This window comes from Oncorhynchus mykiss, chromosome 9, assembly GCF_013265735.2.
Source record: "Oncorhynchus mykiss isolate Arlee chromosome 9, USDA_OmykA_1.1, whole genome shotgun sequence".
NCBI classification, from domain to species: domain Eukaryota; kingdom Metazoa; phylum Chordata; class Actinopteri; order Salmoniformes; family Salmonidae; genus Oncorhynchus; species Oncorhynchus mykiss.
Genome location: NC_048573.1, coordinates 42,897,965 through 42,911,791, shown reverse-complemented (window position 1 = coordinate 42,911,791; position 13,827 = coordinate 42,897,965). Strand labels below are relative to the sequence as shown.

At 41.3% G+C, this 13,827-nt stretch overlaps 1 protein-coding gene across 1 annotated transcript; it reads right to left on the bottom strand.

The window, feature by feature from the left end:
- Positions 1-104: 104 nt before the first annotated feature.
- Positions 105-8,696, bottom strand: LOC110532147 (coiled-coil domain-containing protein 22). The gene is made up of 15 exons (XM_021615790.2): positions 8,277-8,696; positions 7,596-7,773; positions 6,766-6,898; positions 6,452-6,558; positions 6,052-6,136; positions 4,220-4,389; positions 3,900-4,112; positions 3,570-3,761; positions 3,196-3,432; positions 3,016-3,117; positions 2,790-2,897; positions 2,565-2,660; positions 2,367-2,426; positions 2,150-2,224; positions 105-2,004 (listed from the first exon to the last, which is right to left on the bottom strand). Exons 1-15 carry the CDS (start codon positions 8,324-8,326, stop codon positions 1,891-1,893), a joined length of 1,920 nt encoding a protein of 639 aa, XP_021471465.1. The 5' UTR covers positions 8,327-8,696; the 3' UTR covers positions 105-1,890.
- Between the last annotated feature and the right edge of the window lie 5,131 nt (positions 8,697-13,827).

Below are 13,827 nucleotides of genomic sequence, written 5' to 3'. Positions count from 1 at the left end.
ATGTGAGTTTTGTGATCTGATCCAGGTGATGCATCTACCCAGCCACTGTCCACGTTATGAACAGATTAGCTGGTGTCTCCCTGCATGCACATTTTTGACAGATATTCTTTCAAAACAATATGAATGTATTTATTTTAAGACAATTGCTGATGCCATAAGTCAATGGTGCTCAGTGTCAATGATCTTAGAGGCCAGTATGATGATTTAGTTTGACCATCAGGATCTGTTAACACTTGACTGATATCCAGACACAATGGCGGTGCTTACACAGGCAGCATAATACTTTTTTTCCCTAATTGGCATTTTGACCAATCAGATAAGCTCTTTTGTTAATACATGGGTAAAAGATCAGAATTTGATTGCCTGTGTGAACACAGCCAATGCGTGCCTGCCGAGGTGATCAGGACGATCTGATCAGAGATCAATGTGTCTTTTAATCGTCTACACCCGCCAAAAATGTGGCACAATTAGAAAGTTGACAAGATCAGGACAAAGGACACATGTTGGCACCAGGTATAAACAGGGCTAAAGAGCCAGTACAACAGGCATTCCCACAGGATCATGGAAAAAAGGCCAGAATATGAACGTGATGCAAAAAACGTTTCAGCATTTCAACATTAACTAAACCTTAACGTGTGAAAGAAAACACAACATAGCACAGGACATTCATTTAAATGTTAATTTGCTGCTGACTAACATTGTGGTATCATTTTTATACAAGTTTTGCATGAATCATTGTCAATCAATGCAGTTTATTTGTTATCTAATCTTGGCCATTTCAGGAGATCAATGCCCAAAAGGTGAGGCAATTTACCCTAAGCCAAATAATACTCAGCAAAAGAGAGACAAAAGCAGCATTTGATTTCAAGGCATGAGCATGACCTAGAAAGGACAAACCTAGTAATCTCCTTATCGATTCCAGTTTGTAAGACAAAATATGGCATGGATTTCTTTCTGCACAACGGTATCTTAGGCCATACCTAGCCCTTGCATTTGTCTGTGGAATGGGAGGGGGGAGAAATGAAGAAATTCACCTTAACACATGGAACTGCATTGCATTTCAAAGTAGTATCAAGATAACTTGGAAGTATTGTACAGTAAAAAAAAAAGCTTAAAGCTGGTCATTTGTACAGCAACCATTACTCAGGGGGATTGTGATGGTGCATGTTACTTCTGAAACATGGTGCACTTTGAGGGAACATAGACCTGACATTTTCAAAGCACACTAACCTCACCAGATTCAGCAGAATCACTTACAATCACTAGGTTTACTAGTCTAGGACTGGATGACATTCAAACAACCTCGTGAGTTCTAAATCAATCATTCATTTCCAATGACTGGTCTAAGAATGTAGGTAATGATTGATGTACCCAAATTCATAGAGATGTCAATCAGTGCTTGTGTAATTGTACCTCGACCATCAAGACATTCACTTGATGAGTCAATCAGAACTACTGCAATTGAGATAAGATCTACTACACATTTCTAATAGAAAGTATTGATTGTGTGGAATCAATATGGAATCAGTATGGGACACCAGGGATGCAAGGCAAGTATAATTAATTCATCACTGTTTTATGCATCACACAACTCTTTTCTATATCCTGCATGGATTTTGATCAGCCAAGGTTTGTGCATAAAAAATTAAGTATTTTCAGTACAAAATTCAATCTCCCCTCCCCATATGCTGTCAGTGCTCCCAGAAGGCAAAACCAAAAATGACGTTGGAGGAAGGAAAGCGTTGAAAGTCTTGAGACGAGATGGGAGTGTGCTTTCTTGGTTCCACACACACAGGACAGGCAGTCTCGAGGGCATGCTACCTACCGGTCAGTTTGACCAGCAGACAAGTCAGGCGGCCACTACGGTGCATCATGCTGAGGAGGGTCACGTCAGGCCTCTCTGATCTTGGCAGCCAGAGCAGAGTTCTCCTGGCGAATGGCTTTGTAGTCCTCCAGGATCTTCTCCAGGTTGCTTACAGTCTTTTTACCATTCTCTGTTTCAATCTATGGAGAAACAGGAACTTTAAAAGTTTGCTTTACCAAGTCAGACCTATATCGCTATGCCAAATAAAATCACAAACTATGCCTGATGTTGTACAGTAGCAGTGCAAGTTAGTGGTTTGGTATAAAATAAGAGGTCCATATATACCTGTTCCTCCAGGTCTCTGATCTCTCTCATGATTGTGCCAGTGTCCTCAATAGTTTGGATCAACTGAGTGCAGTTCTATACCAGGAAAGAGAATCAAGTCACACAACTAACCAATATAGTTATAAGGCCCTAAAATTACCACAGTGCACCACACCCAAGGATATACACATTTCTCTTCAGTTTCTAAGAAGGTTATATTCTGCCAACAAGCTCTTACCTCATGCAAGGCTGCCAGGTACTTGTAGGATTTGCGGACAGACTCATCTTTTTTCGCATCCTGCAGTGTGAGGAAAAGTATGATTAGGCAATTGAAGAAAACTGTGGTATAGAGAACAATTGAAATACAATTCAGGTATTCCTTTGACCTCTAATTGAAAAAAGTAAAATCATGGAGTTCTTTTGCTAGGTGTTCTACCTTGAAGACCAGCTCATCAGTCACAGCAAATGTTCGGTCCAGTTTTCCAGTCAGGCTGTTAATCTCTTTTTGCAGCTCCTTAGTGTCAGACAGAATCTAGAGAAAAAGGGGACACAAACACCATACTTAAAATCACTCTACTCAGATTCAAATTTTGTTTTAATTACTTTGTTTTTAAGGAGATACTCAGGACTGTATTGATGCGAGGTGTCTCAGACAGTGTACCTTTGTAATTTCTTCCTTCTGTTTCCGGATGTTGCCAACGATCTCCAGGATCCTGGCAGTGTACGCTGAGCGGGAGATATCTTTGGGGAGATTCTCAAACTCTGTTATCTGAAGGACAAATCCGATTTCCCAAAACTGGTGTTAGACAAAATGCTTGGACAGGAACCAAATTAATACACATTGTGGTAGTAAAATCATCCCAAATACATTTAATTAGTTTTAATACCAGTTGTTTATACAGTCCCTCCTTCTTCTTGGCCTCCTCCGCAGATTGACTGATTTTTTCATGAAGCTCTTTGATTTCAGATAGCTTTCGGGAGGACTCCATCTAGAGAAATTAATGGAAGTTGAATTAAGAGTTCCTTTCTGTCACACACTTGGGGATATCTAAGGAGATGAACGCTACCGCTTGGTTGCTGCAGAGCTCCTTGAGCCTGCGGTGCTCATCGATAAGTGGAGCTCTGTGTTTCTCCCACTGGGCGGCCAGGTTGACCACTCGCTCGGCACTTCCCTCCACTAGGGCCTGCAGCTTGGCCAGGTTGTTCTCCCCGTCCGGCAGCAGGTATATGGTCTGCTTCTTTACCCGCACAGAGTCCTCCTCCTCCGTGTTGCTCAGCTCTTTCTGCTTCAGCTCATCTGACACCTGCACACAGACGACAGACAAGTGTTGCAGGGTGACTATGTCTTACATGTCATAGTTCATTCCACTGTGGTAACTCTGGTCCGAGGTCTACGCAAATACACAGTTTGTCTATTTTGAATAATAGAGGCTCCAATTACCTGATGTATGGACACAGTGAGCTGCCTCATGTCTCCGCCCACCTCCTCTAGGCTGAGGGAGAGCTGCTGTAGCTGCTGCTGCAGGGAGGCCAGCTCCTCCTGCTGTCGGGCCTGCAGATCCTCCTCCGACTGATGTGAGCTGGGGAGGGAGTTGGCCGCTGCTGCCATCTGCTTGGCAGCTTTCTCAGGCTCCTGACAAACACACACAGAGAGAGGCATGGACCGGTTAGAGAGAAACAAAGGCTGGATTCAAATTGGAAATCAAAAGGGGAACATTTGGAGATCTTGCTCAATGTCTTTGGAGCAGGCTTTGTTTAACTCATCATTCACCTCTGTGAAAGTAAATTTTTCAGTGTGGGTGAAGCGGGTGCCCTTGGCGAGGATGTCACCAATGAGGGGAGAGCCCCCGAAGGACTGCAGCAGCTCTGTGAGGTCAGAGCCCGACCCGTGGGCACCGAGGGTGTCCGGGCGGGTCTGGGCCGCAGTGCGTAGCTGCTCTTCGATCCGCTTCTGCAGACGAGCACGCTTCCTGGAGCGATATTCCTGGGTGGACACGAGTTCACAGATGAAAACACTGCATTGAACACAGAAATATTATTATTGTTCTCAAATTCAAGTCAAAAACTTAAACTATCCCTTAAAGAGCATACCTCGGGTGTGAGACGGGAAAGAAGGCCTTGGCTGTTCCACTCGTTCTCCCACTCCTGGGCGGCACTGAGCTCCCCTGCATGCTGCTCCAGCAGGGAGGCCGGCACAGAGGCATGCTGCGACGGCTGGGCAGTTACAGGGGGAAGGAAGTCCCTGTGGTAGTCATTTTCCTCTGAAGAGGGGGAGAAAAGAATGACGTGGTATACTGGTATTGAACTGTCACCATATGCTCTCATTTCAGTGGCAAAGAAGATCTTGTACCAAGCCTAATGTAACACCTGCTTATGTACAGTACCAGTCAAAGATTTAGACACATCTACTCATTCAAGGTTTCTCTTTATTTTTTTATTATTTTCTACATTGTAGAATAATAGTGAAGACATCAAAATTATGAAATAACACTTTGCACACTCTTGGCATTCTCTCAACCAGCTTCTTGAGGTAGCCACCTGGAATGCTTTTCAATTAACAGGTATGCCTTGTTGAAACTTAATTTGTGGAATTTCTTTCCTTCTTAATGCGTTTGAGCCAAGCAGTTGCGTTGTGACAAGGCAGGGGTGGTATACAGAAGATGGTCTTTTACCATATAGGGCTAAGTCCATATTATGGCAAGACCAGCTCAAATGAGCAAAGAAAAATTACAGTCCATCATTACTTTAAAACATGAAGGTCAGTCAGTCTGGAAAATGTCAAGAATTTTGTTATGATGCAACTGGCTCTCATGAGGACCGCCACAGGAAAGGAAGACCCAGAGTTACCTCTGCCGCACAGGACAAGTTCATTAGAGTTACCAGCGCAAATAAATGCCTTACAGAGTTCAAGTAACACCACCTGACCACCGCCACCTGACCACCACCCGACCACCACCCATCAACTGTTCAGAGGAGACTGCGTGAATTAGGCCTTCATGGTCGAATTGCTGCAAAGAAACCACTACTAAAGGACACCAATAAGAAGAGACTTGCTTGGGCCAAGAAACATGAGCAATGGACATTCGACCGATGGAAATTTGTCCTTTGGTCTGATTAGTCCAAATTTAAAATCTTTGGTTCCAACCGCTATGTCTTTGTGAGACGCAGAGTAGGTGAACGGATAATTTCTGCATGAGTGGTTCCCCACCATGAAGCAAGGAGGAGGAGGTGTGATGGTGCTTTGCTGGAGACACTGTTAGTGATTTATTTAGAATTCAAGGCACACAACTAACATGACTACCACAGCATTCTGCAGCTATACGCCATCCCAACTGGTTTGCGCTAAGAGGGACTATCATTTGTTTTTCAACAGGACAATGACCCAACACATCGCCAGGCTGTGTAAGGGCTATTTGACCAAGAACGAGAGTGATGAGTGCTGCATCAGATGACCTGGCCTCCACAATCACCCAACCTCAACCCAATTGAGATGGTTTGGGATGAGTCGGACCACAGTGTGAAGGAAAAGCAGCCAACAAGTGCTCAGCATATGTGAGAACTCATTCAAGACTGTTGGAAAAGCAGTCCAGGTGAAGCTGGTTGAGAGAATGCCAAGAGTGTGCAAAGCTGTCATCAAGGCAAAGGGTGGCTACTTCGAAGAATTTAAAATATGTTTAACACTTTTTTGGTTACTACATCATTCCACGTGTTATTTTATAGTTTTGATGTCTTCACTATTATTCTAATATGTAGAAAATAGTAAAAATAAAGAAAAACCCTTGAAGGAGTAGGTGTGTCCAAACTTTTGACAGGTACTGTATATAGGCTACTCATTCAGAATCCTACGCAACTGGAAGAATTGGATTACAGAATGATATGCAATGACAGTAAGTTACGAGGGTCCTGTGTATTCTGGGGTTTACCTTTCAATTGCCTTTTCCCAGGCACTTTGAGGCAGTGGGGTAAACTAAGGGTCTGAGAGTGGAAACTGTGGGACGGTCCTGGGTTCTAAAAAGAAACGTGAAGTGAGAACGCATACAAGAGGGAACACTGTTGACACAAAGACGCATAGATTCAAATAGGAAGCGTGTATAGATTCAAATTGGAAGTTTGTAGTTCTGGGGAATATTGACTTGAGTAAATATCCATGAAGCCATGAAAAACAGGATGAACATGAGTCATTATTGCCTCACTACTTTCACTATATAGCCTTAATCTAGCTTCCTTCATGATCTAGGAAACCCAAAGTTATTTATCAGTGTATATTAAACTTAGCAGGCCACGTCATTGATAATGCTTTGTAGCATAGCTAGCAGGACGTACCTGTGTTTTACAGAGGAGGGGTAGTCTGCAGGATGGAGAGAGCCAGGGCAAGGCCAGTTGAGCTTTAATCTGGGCAGCTATGGATTTCTGGAGGAGGGCCGATTTACCTGTTAGGGGGTACAATGTATGAGACAAAGAAATACTTTCAGATTGTCATTTTTAGAAGTTCACAAACATTCAATGTCTTTTTATTGATTAGATTACAGTTCAGAAAGCAAAAAATAAAACCAATTTATAAGGGGAGAACTAAAGCTAAGGGATGAATGGTATTTATTAATGACAAGAAGTACAATGGTGGGACATTGAGTCTGTACCTGCTGGTTGGTCCGAGGCCTCAGCACTTTCTCTGGGCAGCTTCTCCACTAGGAACATGAGCAGGGAGCGGATCTCTGGCTCATTGCTGTACAGAAAGGTCTGGTAGCCAATCTCTCCCTTGTAGCCAAGGTCCTGCAAATAAAAACGCATATCAACCTCGTTATGGAGTCTGTTCATACACAGGTCATTGACCTTAGTATAATGCCTCACCCTCACCCTTTAGAACATGAGGGTCATTCCGGGTAAGAAATGGAACGAGAAATGTCTATGAGATTTCCATGAACATGTCCAATGATGTAGCCTGCTTCACAAAATGATCAAACCAAATGTATTCACACTTGGCAGATTCTAAATCTTGTAAGTAAACTGTTAATCTCAGGAGATCACTCAACCGAAGTTACGCAAGCAATTGGGCTATTCAATAGAGTCAATCAAGTGAGGAAACAAAAACAGTTCAAAACAATGCTCAATGAGATGGAATGGCATTAGTCTATATGACATCACTTCACATTGTAGCAGGATGTCAAATTGGTTGCTGAATGACTTTTTTTCAGACATCAGTGGTCCAGACTGCATGCATGTAGTTGGGACCATGAAAAACTGAGCTTGATCTAATGACAGTCAATTAATTTCAGAATACAAAAAAAAAAACCTGGACTGAGTGTCATTTAAAGGGGGTATAGGTCATATGGGTACATCAATAAGTCATGCATGGTTATCCATTTACAGCCAACAATATCTTAATCTTCATGTGATCAAAAGGAGTGAGCCCCATTTCGCAACAGGAGGGGGAGCACTATAACTATCCCTTTCCTTTTCGACCTCTCACCTGACAGGCCTGTGCCAGGCTCATGCCAACACGGAAGCGGGCAGACATGCCTGGGGGTAAGGAGGGGCACAGTCCGCTTCCCAGAGCCGGGTCGATCACTCGCAGACATCTCACCACCGCCTCCACTATCAGCTCACTGGTGAAGTGCTTCACACTCTGCACATCCTTCCCCACGTCCCTGTGCAAACAGACACAGCATGAGGTGCAGGTGCACAGGGTTAACTTCCCACTTGTGTCACACCCACTTCTCACTAGTCATGTGATCAGCCGGTTAAACTTTCAAATGACATTCAAAGTTCTGTGGTGTAACTAACATGCTAGATAGACGAATTCTGCTCATTACACTATCGAACATATTTTATTATTGGCAGAGTGAAAATCAAACAACTAGCTGTTAGAACAAAATAAGCACATGTTAAACGTTTGGATGAATGTAGCCATGATTTGCGCTCTACACTTCAACAAACGTTCACAAGGAAAATATTAGCTGATATGAAATGGCTCTGGTGAGTGAGTGAATGTAGATCTGGGTATCAGTGGCTATCAAATCAAAGACAAGAGCTAGCCAAACTCACTACAGTAGACACATAAGCTAGCAAACGTTAGCTAACTAAATTGCAAGCTAGCAACAACAGGTTATTTATTGATCATGTTAGAAAGTAACTTTAGCTAGATACTTACGTGCCAGTCTGTCTAAGCGAGTGAATTAAAATCTTATCAACTTCATCCATCACTGCAAGAAGTGCCTTGTAATTTATTTTAGAAAAAAAATCTTCCCCTGAATTACATATAATTAGGCTTCTGTTGGCTAGCTAGAAAGCGGTTTAACAGGCTTGTCCATTGGAAAAAGCTTGCTAGCGAGCCTGTGTTAGCTGGCGACCTAGGTAGCTAAACTAACGTTATCACTCCACATCGCATGAACAAAAGGCACTGGCTATTTCAGCAACCGTTCCATTTAAAAAATGCTGTGTGATTCCCTAATTGTCTTGCAAATTGCTTTTCATTTTACGAAAGCTAGCTAACACATTCGTGTAATATAAAATTGTGCATATCTAAACTAAAGGCAGGAAGTCGTATGGGAGGAGTACATGGTAGCAGTGCTTTCTGGGATGCTGAGTTTCAACAATCTTCTGGAGAGCTGGGCAAGTAAAACTCTGATTCCCAGCAAGCCCCCACTATCGCTTAGTGACAACCCATGACTGGCAACTGCGATTTGGCACGTGCATTTTGGAAATTGCATTATTTTAGACGTGTGCCTGTTTTCAATGGGATGTGTATTAATAGGACTTGTTAATCACACTTTAAATATTGTACAACTTATTTCGGACTTATTATTATTTGGTACAACATTTTTTTGTACACTGTTTAAAGGGGCAATCTGCATTTGCTACATCCATTATTTTTCTTTATAAACTAATTATATGTACCAATTAATACTTGAAGAATATCATTTATAAATGCCTCATGAGCTTAGTTCATCTATCATAACCCATCATAACCCCAAATATAAGTTTGTTTTTACTCCAAACTTTGTAAACAAAGTATATATAAACAAACACTATACAGCCTCAAAACATGGTTAAAACTACAATGTTGATATCATGGATAGTCAGTCCTTGCATCCATAGCTGTATCTATGAATTTGAGAGTGGTTACATTTCTCCAGCCCCATCCCTCAGCCTTTTACCGAAACAGGGGTGGGGAGCTCACTTTGTTTGATGTGGTTTCAGCTGCTGATTGCCCCTTTAAGGTAGAAACATAATTCAAACTTTAAAATGTGTAGACTGGTCAGGACCAGTGTGCTTGTATATACTTTTTTGATAACATTCATACTTTTTGTCCTTCATCCACATTAATGGGATTTCTTTAACATTCTAAAGCTCCCATTGTTGAAAACTCCTGTTCATTCCAACATTCTATTGACTGTAAAGAATGTAACTTTTGACACAAATCAGCTACTTTGACCACTTTCCCAACAACTTATGAAATCTTGGTCTACTTCCTGCTTTTCAAATCTGAAATCAGAACAGTGTACCAATAAAATGATGCAGCTGTTTTTGTAACCACATCAAATAGGGGCGTCAGGTAACATGGCGGTTAGGAGCGTTGGGCTAGTAACTGAAAGGTTGCTGGGTCAAATCCCTGAGCATGGTAAATAACCGTAATTGCTCCATGGTCGCCATCAATAATGGCTGCTCCCCTGGCTTTCACCCCACAGGGGAAGTGGGATACGCAGAAACACATTTCCATTTTACACCTCACACTTGTACAGGTTACCCATTTGTACATACAGTGAAACAGGACTATATAAGCACCCTCTAATTATATTTACTATAACTACATTTCATCTCAACTTTTACAAACAACTGAACTTTCACAACAACTTACATAAAAACTTACCTACCTATTCACTATTACACTATTACTGCTACAAGTACTTCTGGGCTACTTACTATTAAACAAGTCAACATTTTTCAACACTAACAAACTTCTAAACTTCTTCCACTAGATGCAACATCATATAGCTCTCCCCAAATAATATATTTAACTATGACTATATATTCACTGCTTCACTTTAAAGGGGGCAATCTATGATTGCTACATCCATTTTTTGACTTTTAAATTGGTGATATATACCCATTGATTCTTGAAGAACATAACGTATTAGTGCTGAGTGATTAGTGTTTTTTGAGGTCGGTTCTGTTTTGGAAAAATAATAATAAAACATTTCATTTCTGTTTGGATAATATAATTTTTTTTTTAAATACATTATGAAATATGACATTGAAATCTTTTTGAGCTATTTCATTGAAATTCCAAAGCCAAATATTAAGAACATTAATTTGCCAAAACATTGAAAACGTTCCATTGTCTAACAACAAAGAATAAAACAATGAATAACAGCCGATGGAAGTGACCCTTACGGCATACTTATTAACCATCATTTATTCACATGACCATACTGTTGTAAAATATTTCAGTTGTGTATATAACTTTTTTTTATTTGATGACTATTATTTCATTCAAGTTTCATTCAAGTCATCATCTCATCTCTGCTCAGGCAGTAGCAGCCAGACAGATAACCATGTAACGTTATCTCTGTTTCTCTCAATTGAGTCATCCTATTTAGCTAGGCTATTAGCTAGCTGGTAGATGACTGTGCTGCAGAGCCGTCTGACAAAATCAGTCTAGTTGTTCTTCAAAGTAGATAAAGCATACTTTCAAGATTTGCATATTGCCAACTACTATTCAGTGTTTAATAGTCACATGTACCGGGTTGCAGGTGTGATTGCAGGGTACAGTGAAAATCTTATGCTTCGAACTCCAACATGCAGGACTAAGTTAAATAAAATAATGAAAATGGTATTAAAAAACAACAATATACATAGAAATAGCACTCTACACATAATACCAACTGTGGCAGTGATGAAAAAATACATGTCCATTGGGGTGGAGGTAGACTACTACAACTATCAATCGGGTAGAGCTACCTCACGAACTGTCTCTATCTGAACTGTCTCTGTTGTGTACATTCTTCTCTCATGCTGTCTCATGTGGTCTGTGTAAAAGATTATGGATGTAAGATACATGTACAGTGCCTTGCGAAAGTATTCGGCCCCCTTGAACTTTGCGACCTTTTGCCACATTTCAGGCTTCAAACATAAAGATATAAAACTGTCTTTTTTTGTGAAGAGTCAACAACAAGTGGGACACAATCATGAAGTGGAACGACATTTATTGGATATTTCAAACTTTTTTAACAAATCAAAAACTGAAAAATTGAGCGTGCAAAATTATTCAGCCCCTTTACTTTCAGTGCAGCAAACTCTCTCCAGAAGTTCAGTGAGGATCTCTGAATGATCCAATGTTGACCTAAATGACTAATGATGATAAATACAATCCACCTGTGTGTAATCAAGTCTCTGTATAAATGCACCTGCACTGTGATAGTCTCAGAGGGCCGTTAAAAGCGCAGAGAGCATCATGAAGAACAAGGAACACACCAGGCAGGTCCGAGATACTGTTGTGAAGAAGTTTAAAGCCGGATTTGGATACAAAAAGATTTCCCAACCTTTAAACATCCCAAGGAGCACTGTGCAAGCGATAATATTGAAATGGAAGGAGTATCAGACCACTGCAAATCTACCAAGACCTGGCCGTCCCTCTAAACTTTCAGCTCATACAAGGAGAAGACTGATCAGAGATGCAACCAAGAGGCCCATGATCACTCTGGATGAACTGCAGAGATCTACAGCTGAGGTGGGAGACTCTGTCCATAGGACAACAATCTGTATATTGCACAAATCTGGCCTTTATGGAAGAGTGGCAAGAAGAAAGCCATTTCTTAAAGATATCCATAAAAAGTGTTGTTTAAAGTTTGCCACAAGCCACCTGGGAGACACACCAAACATGTGGAAGAAGGTGCTCTGGTCAGATGAAACCAAAATTGAACTTTTTGGCAACAATGCAAAACGTTATGTTTGGCGTAAAAGCAACACAGCTCATCACCCTGAACACACCATCCCCACTGTCAAACATGGTGGTGGCAGCATCATGGTTTGGGCCTGCTTTTCTTCAGCAGGGACAGGGAAGATGGTTAAAACTGATGGGAAGATGGATGGAGCCAAATATAGGACCATTCTGGAAGAAAACCTGATGGAGTCTGCAAAAGACCTGAGACTGGGACGGGGATTTGTCTTCCAACAAGACAATGATCCAAAACATAAAGCAAAATCTACAATGGAATGGTTCAAAAATAAACATATCCAGGTGTTAGAATGGCCAAGTCAAAGTCCAGACCTGAATCCAATCGAGAATCTGTGGAAATAACTGAAAACTGCTGTTCACAAATGCTCTCCATCCAACCTCACTGAGCTCGAGCTGTTTTGCAAGGAGGAATGGGAAAAAATGTCAGTCTCTCGATGTGCAAAACTGATAGAGACATACCCCAAGCGACTTACAGCTGTAATCACAGCAAAAGGTGGCGCTACAAAGTATTAACTTAAGGGGGCTGAATAATTTTACACGCCCAATTTTTCAGTTTTTGTTTTGTTAAAAAAGTTTGAAATATCCAATAAATGTCGTTCCACTTCATGATTGTGTCCCACTTGTTGTTGATTCTTCACAAAAAAATACAGTTTTATATCTTTATGTTTGAAGCCTGAAATGTGGCAAAAGGTTGCAAAGTTCAAGGGGGCCGAATACTTTCGCAAGGCACTGTATCTCTGCCCTAACAATGGGAGACTACAAAGCGGCACGGTGGGCTGTCTAGCTCCCACCTATCCTTTCTTTGGATTGGTGGACACATGTTGATGTCAACTGCCTGTATTCAATGGAGAGTGATTCTGCGCTTACTAGCCTCATGCCATGAATATGCATAGCCATCTCAAGACAAGTCCGATACAAAAATGTATTCTCAAAGTTTCCCGAGATGTCACGTGTCCTACTTATATCAGTACACTCGCAACAACTTAAGCGTTACGACATATCTATTCGATCAAATAAACCTTACGCAGCAAATAAGCCATACAGAATATGTTATGTATACACCGCTTTATTGCACAGAAAAGGGGGATCAGAGGGTGTTTTATGTGCTGCACTCTGCTGCCATATACTTTCCCTTTTTTCAGGCACATTTGTTGACTTCACTCACTCGGAAACTCAGCCTTGCTACAGTATCATATAAATAGCTTAATACTAGATACAGTAACAGAGGGAAGATGCCACCATTGCAATTGGATGAATCAAAAACGACAGAGCTATCTAGATACATTCACACAAGACATAGTCAACATATGAATCCCTCGAGGTTTTTAATTTGTACAAAGAGCCCTCTTATTGTTTCTCAGTTTTATAAAGGCAATGTCTATCCACCTTTCCAAACTAGCGTCACATGGTGGCACGTTTTTGTGGGTCGTCTTTTGGCCGAATGCACTGTTACTCTTATAGTGGTGCCTTGTGGTTTACCTTTCCATTCCAGTGTATTTCTCATGGGGGGCTGAACTCATTCCACTGAGCCAGACTCTTATGCAACCTGAGATTGATCACCTCACCATATTTATTTCTAATATTGCAATTTTTTGGAGGAGAGGACATGTGAGAATACAGTCTTCTGATAAGAGAAGTCAATGCCTCTTCCAATTGTGATGGAATCCCAATGGAGCAATTCACCAGAGTTGTTGTGAGAATATGCCCCTGCATGCCTGCTTTTGACAGTAGAGATAGGAGTGGC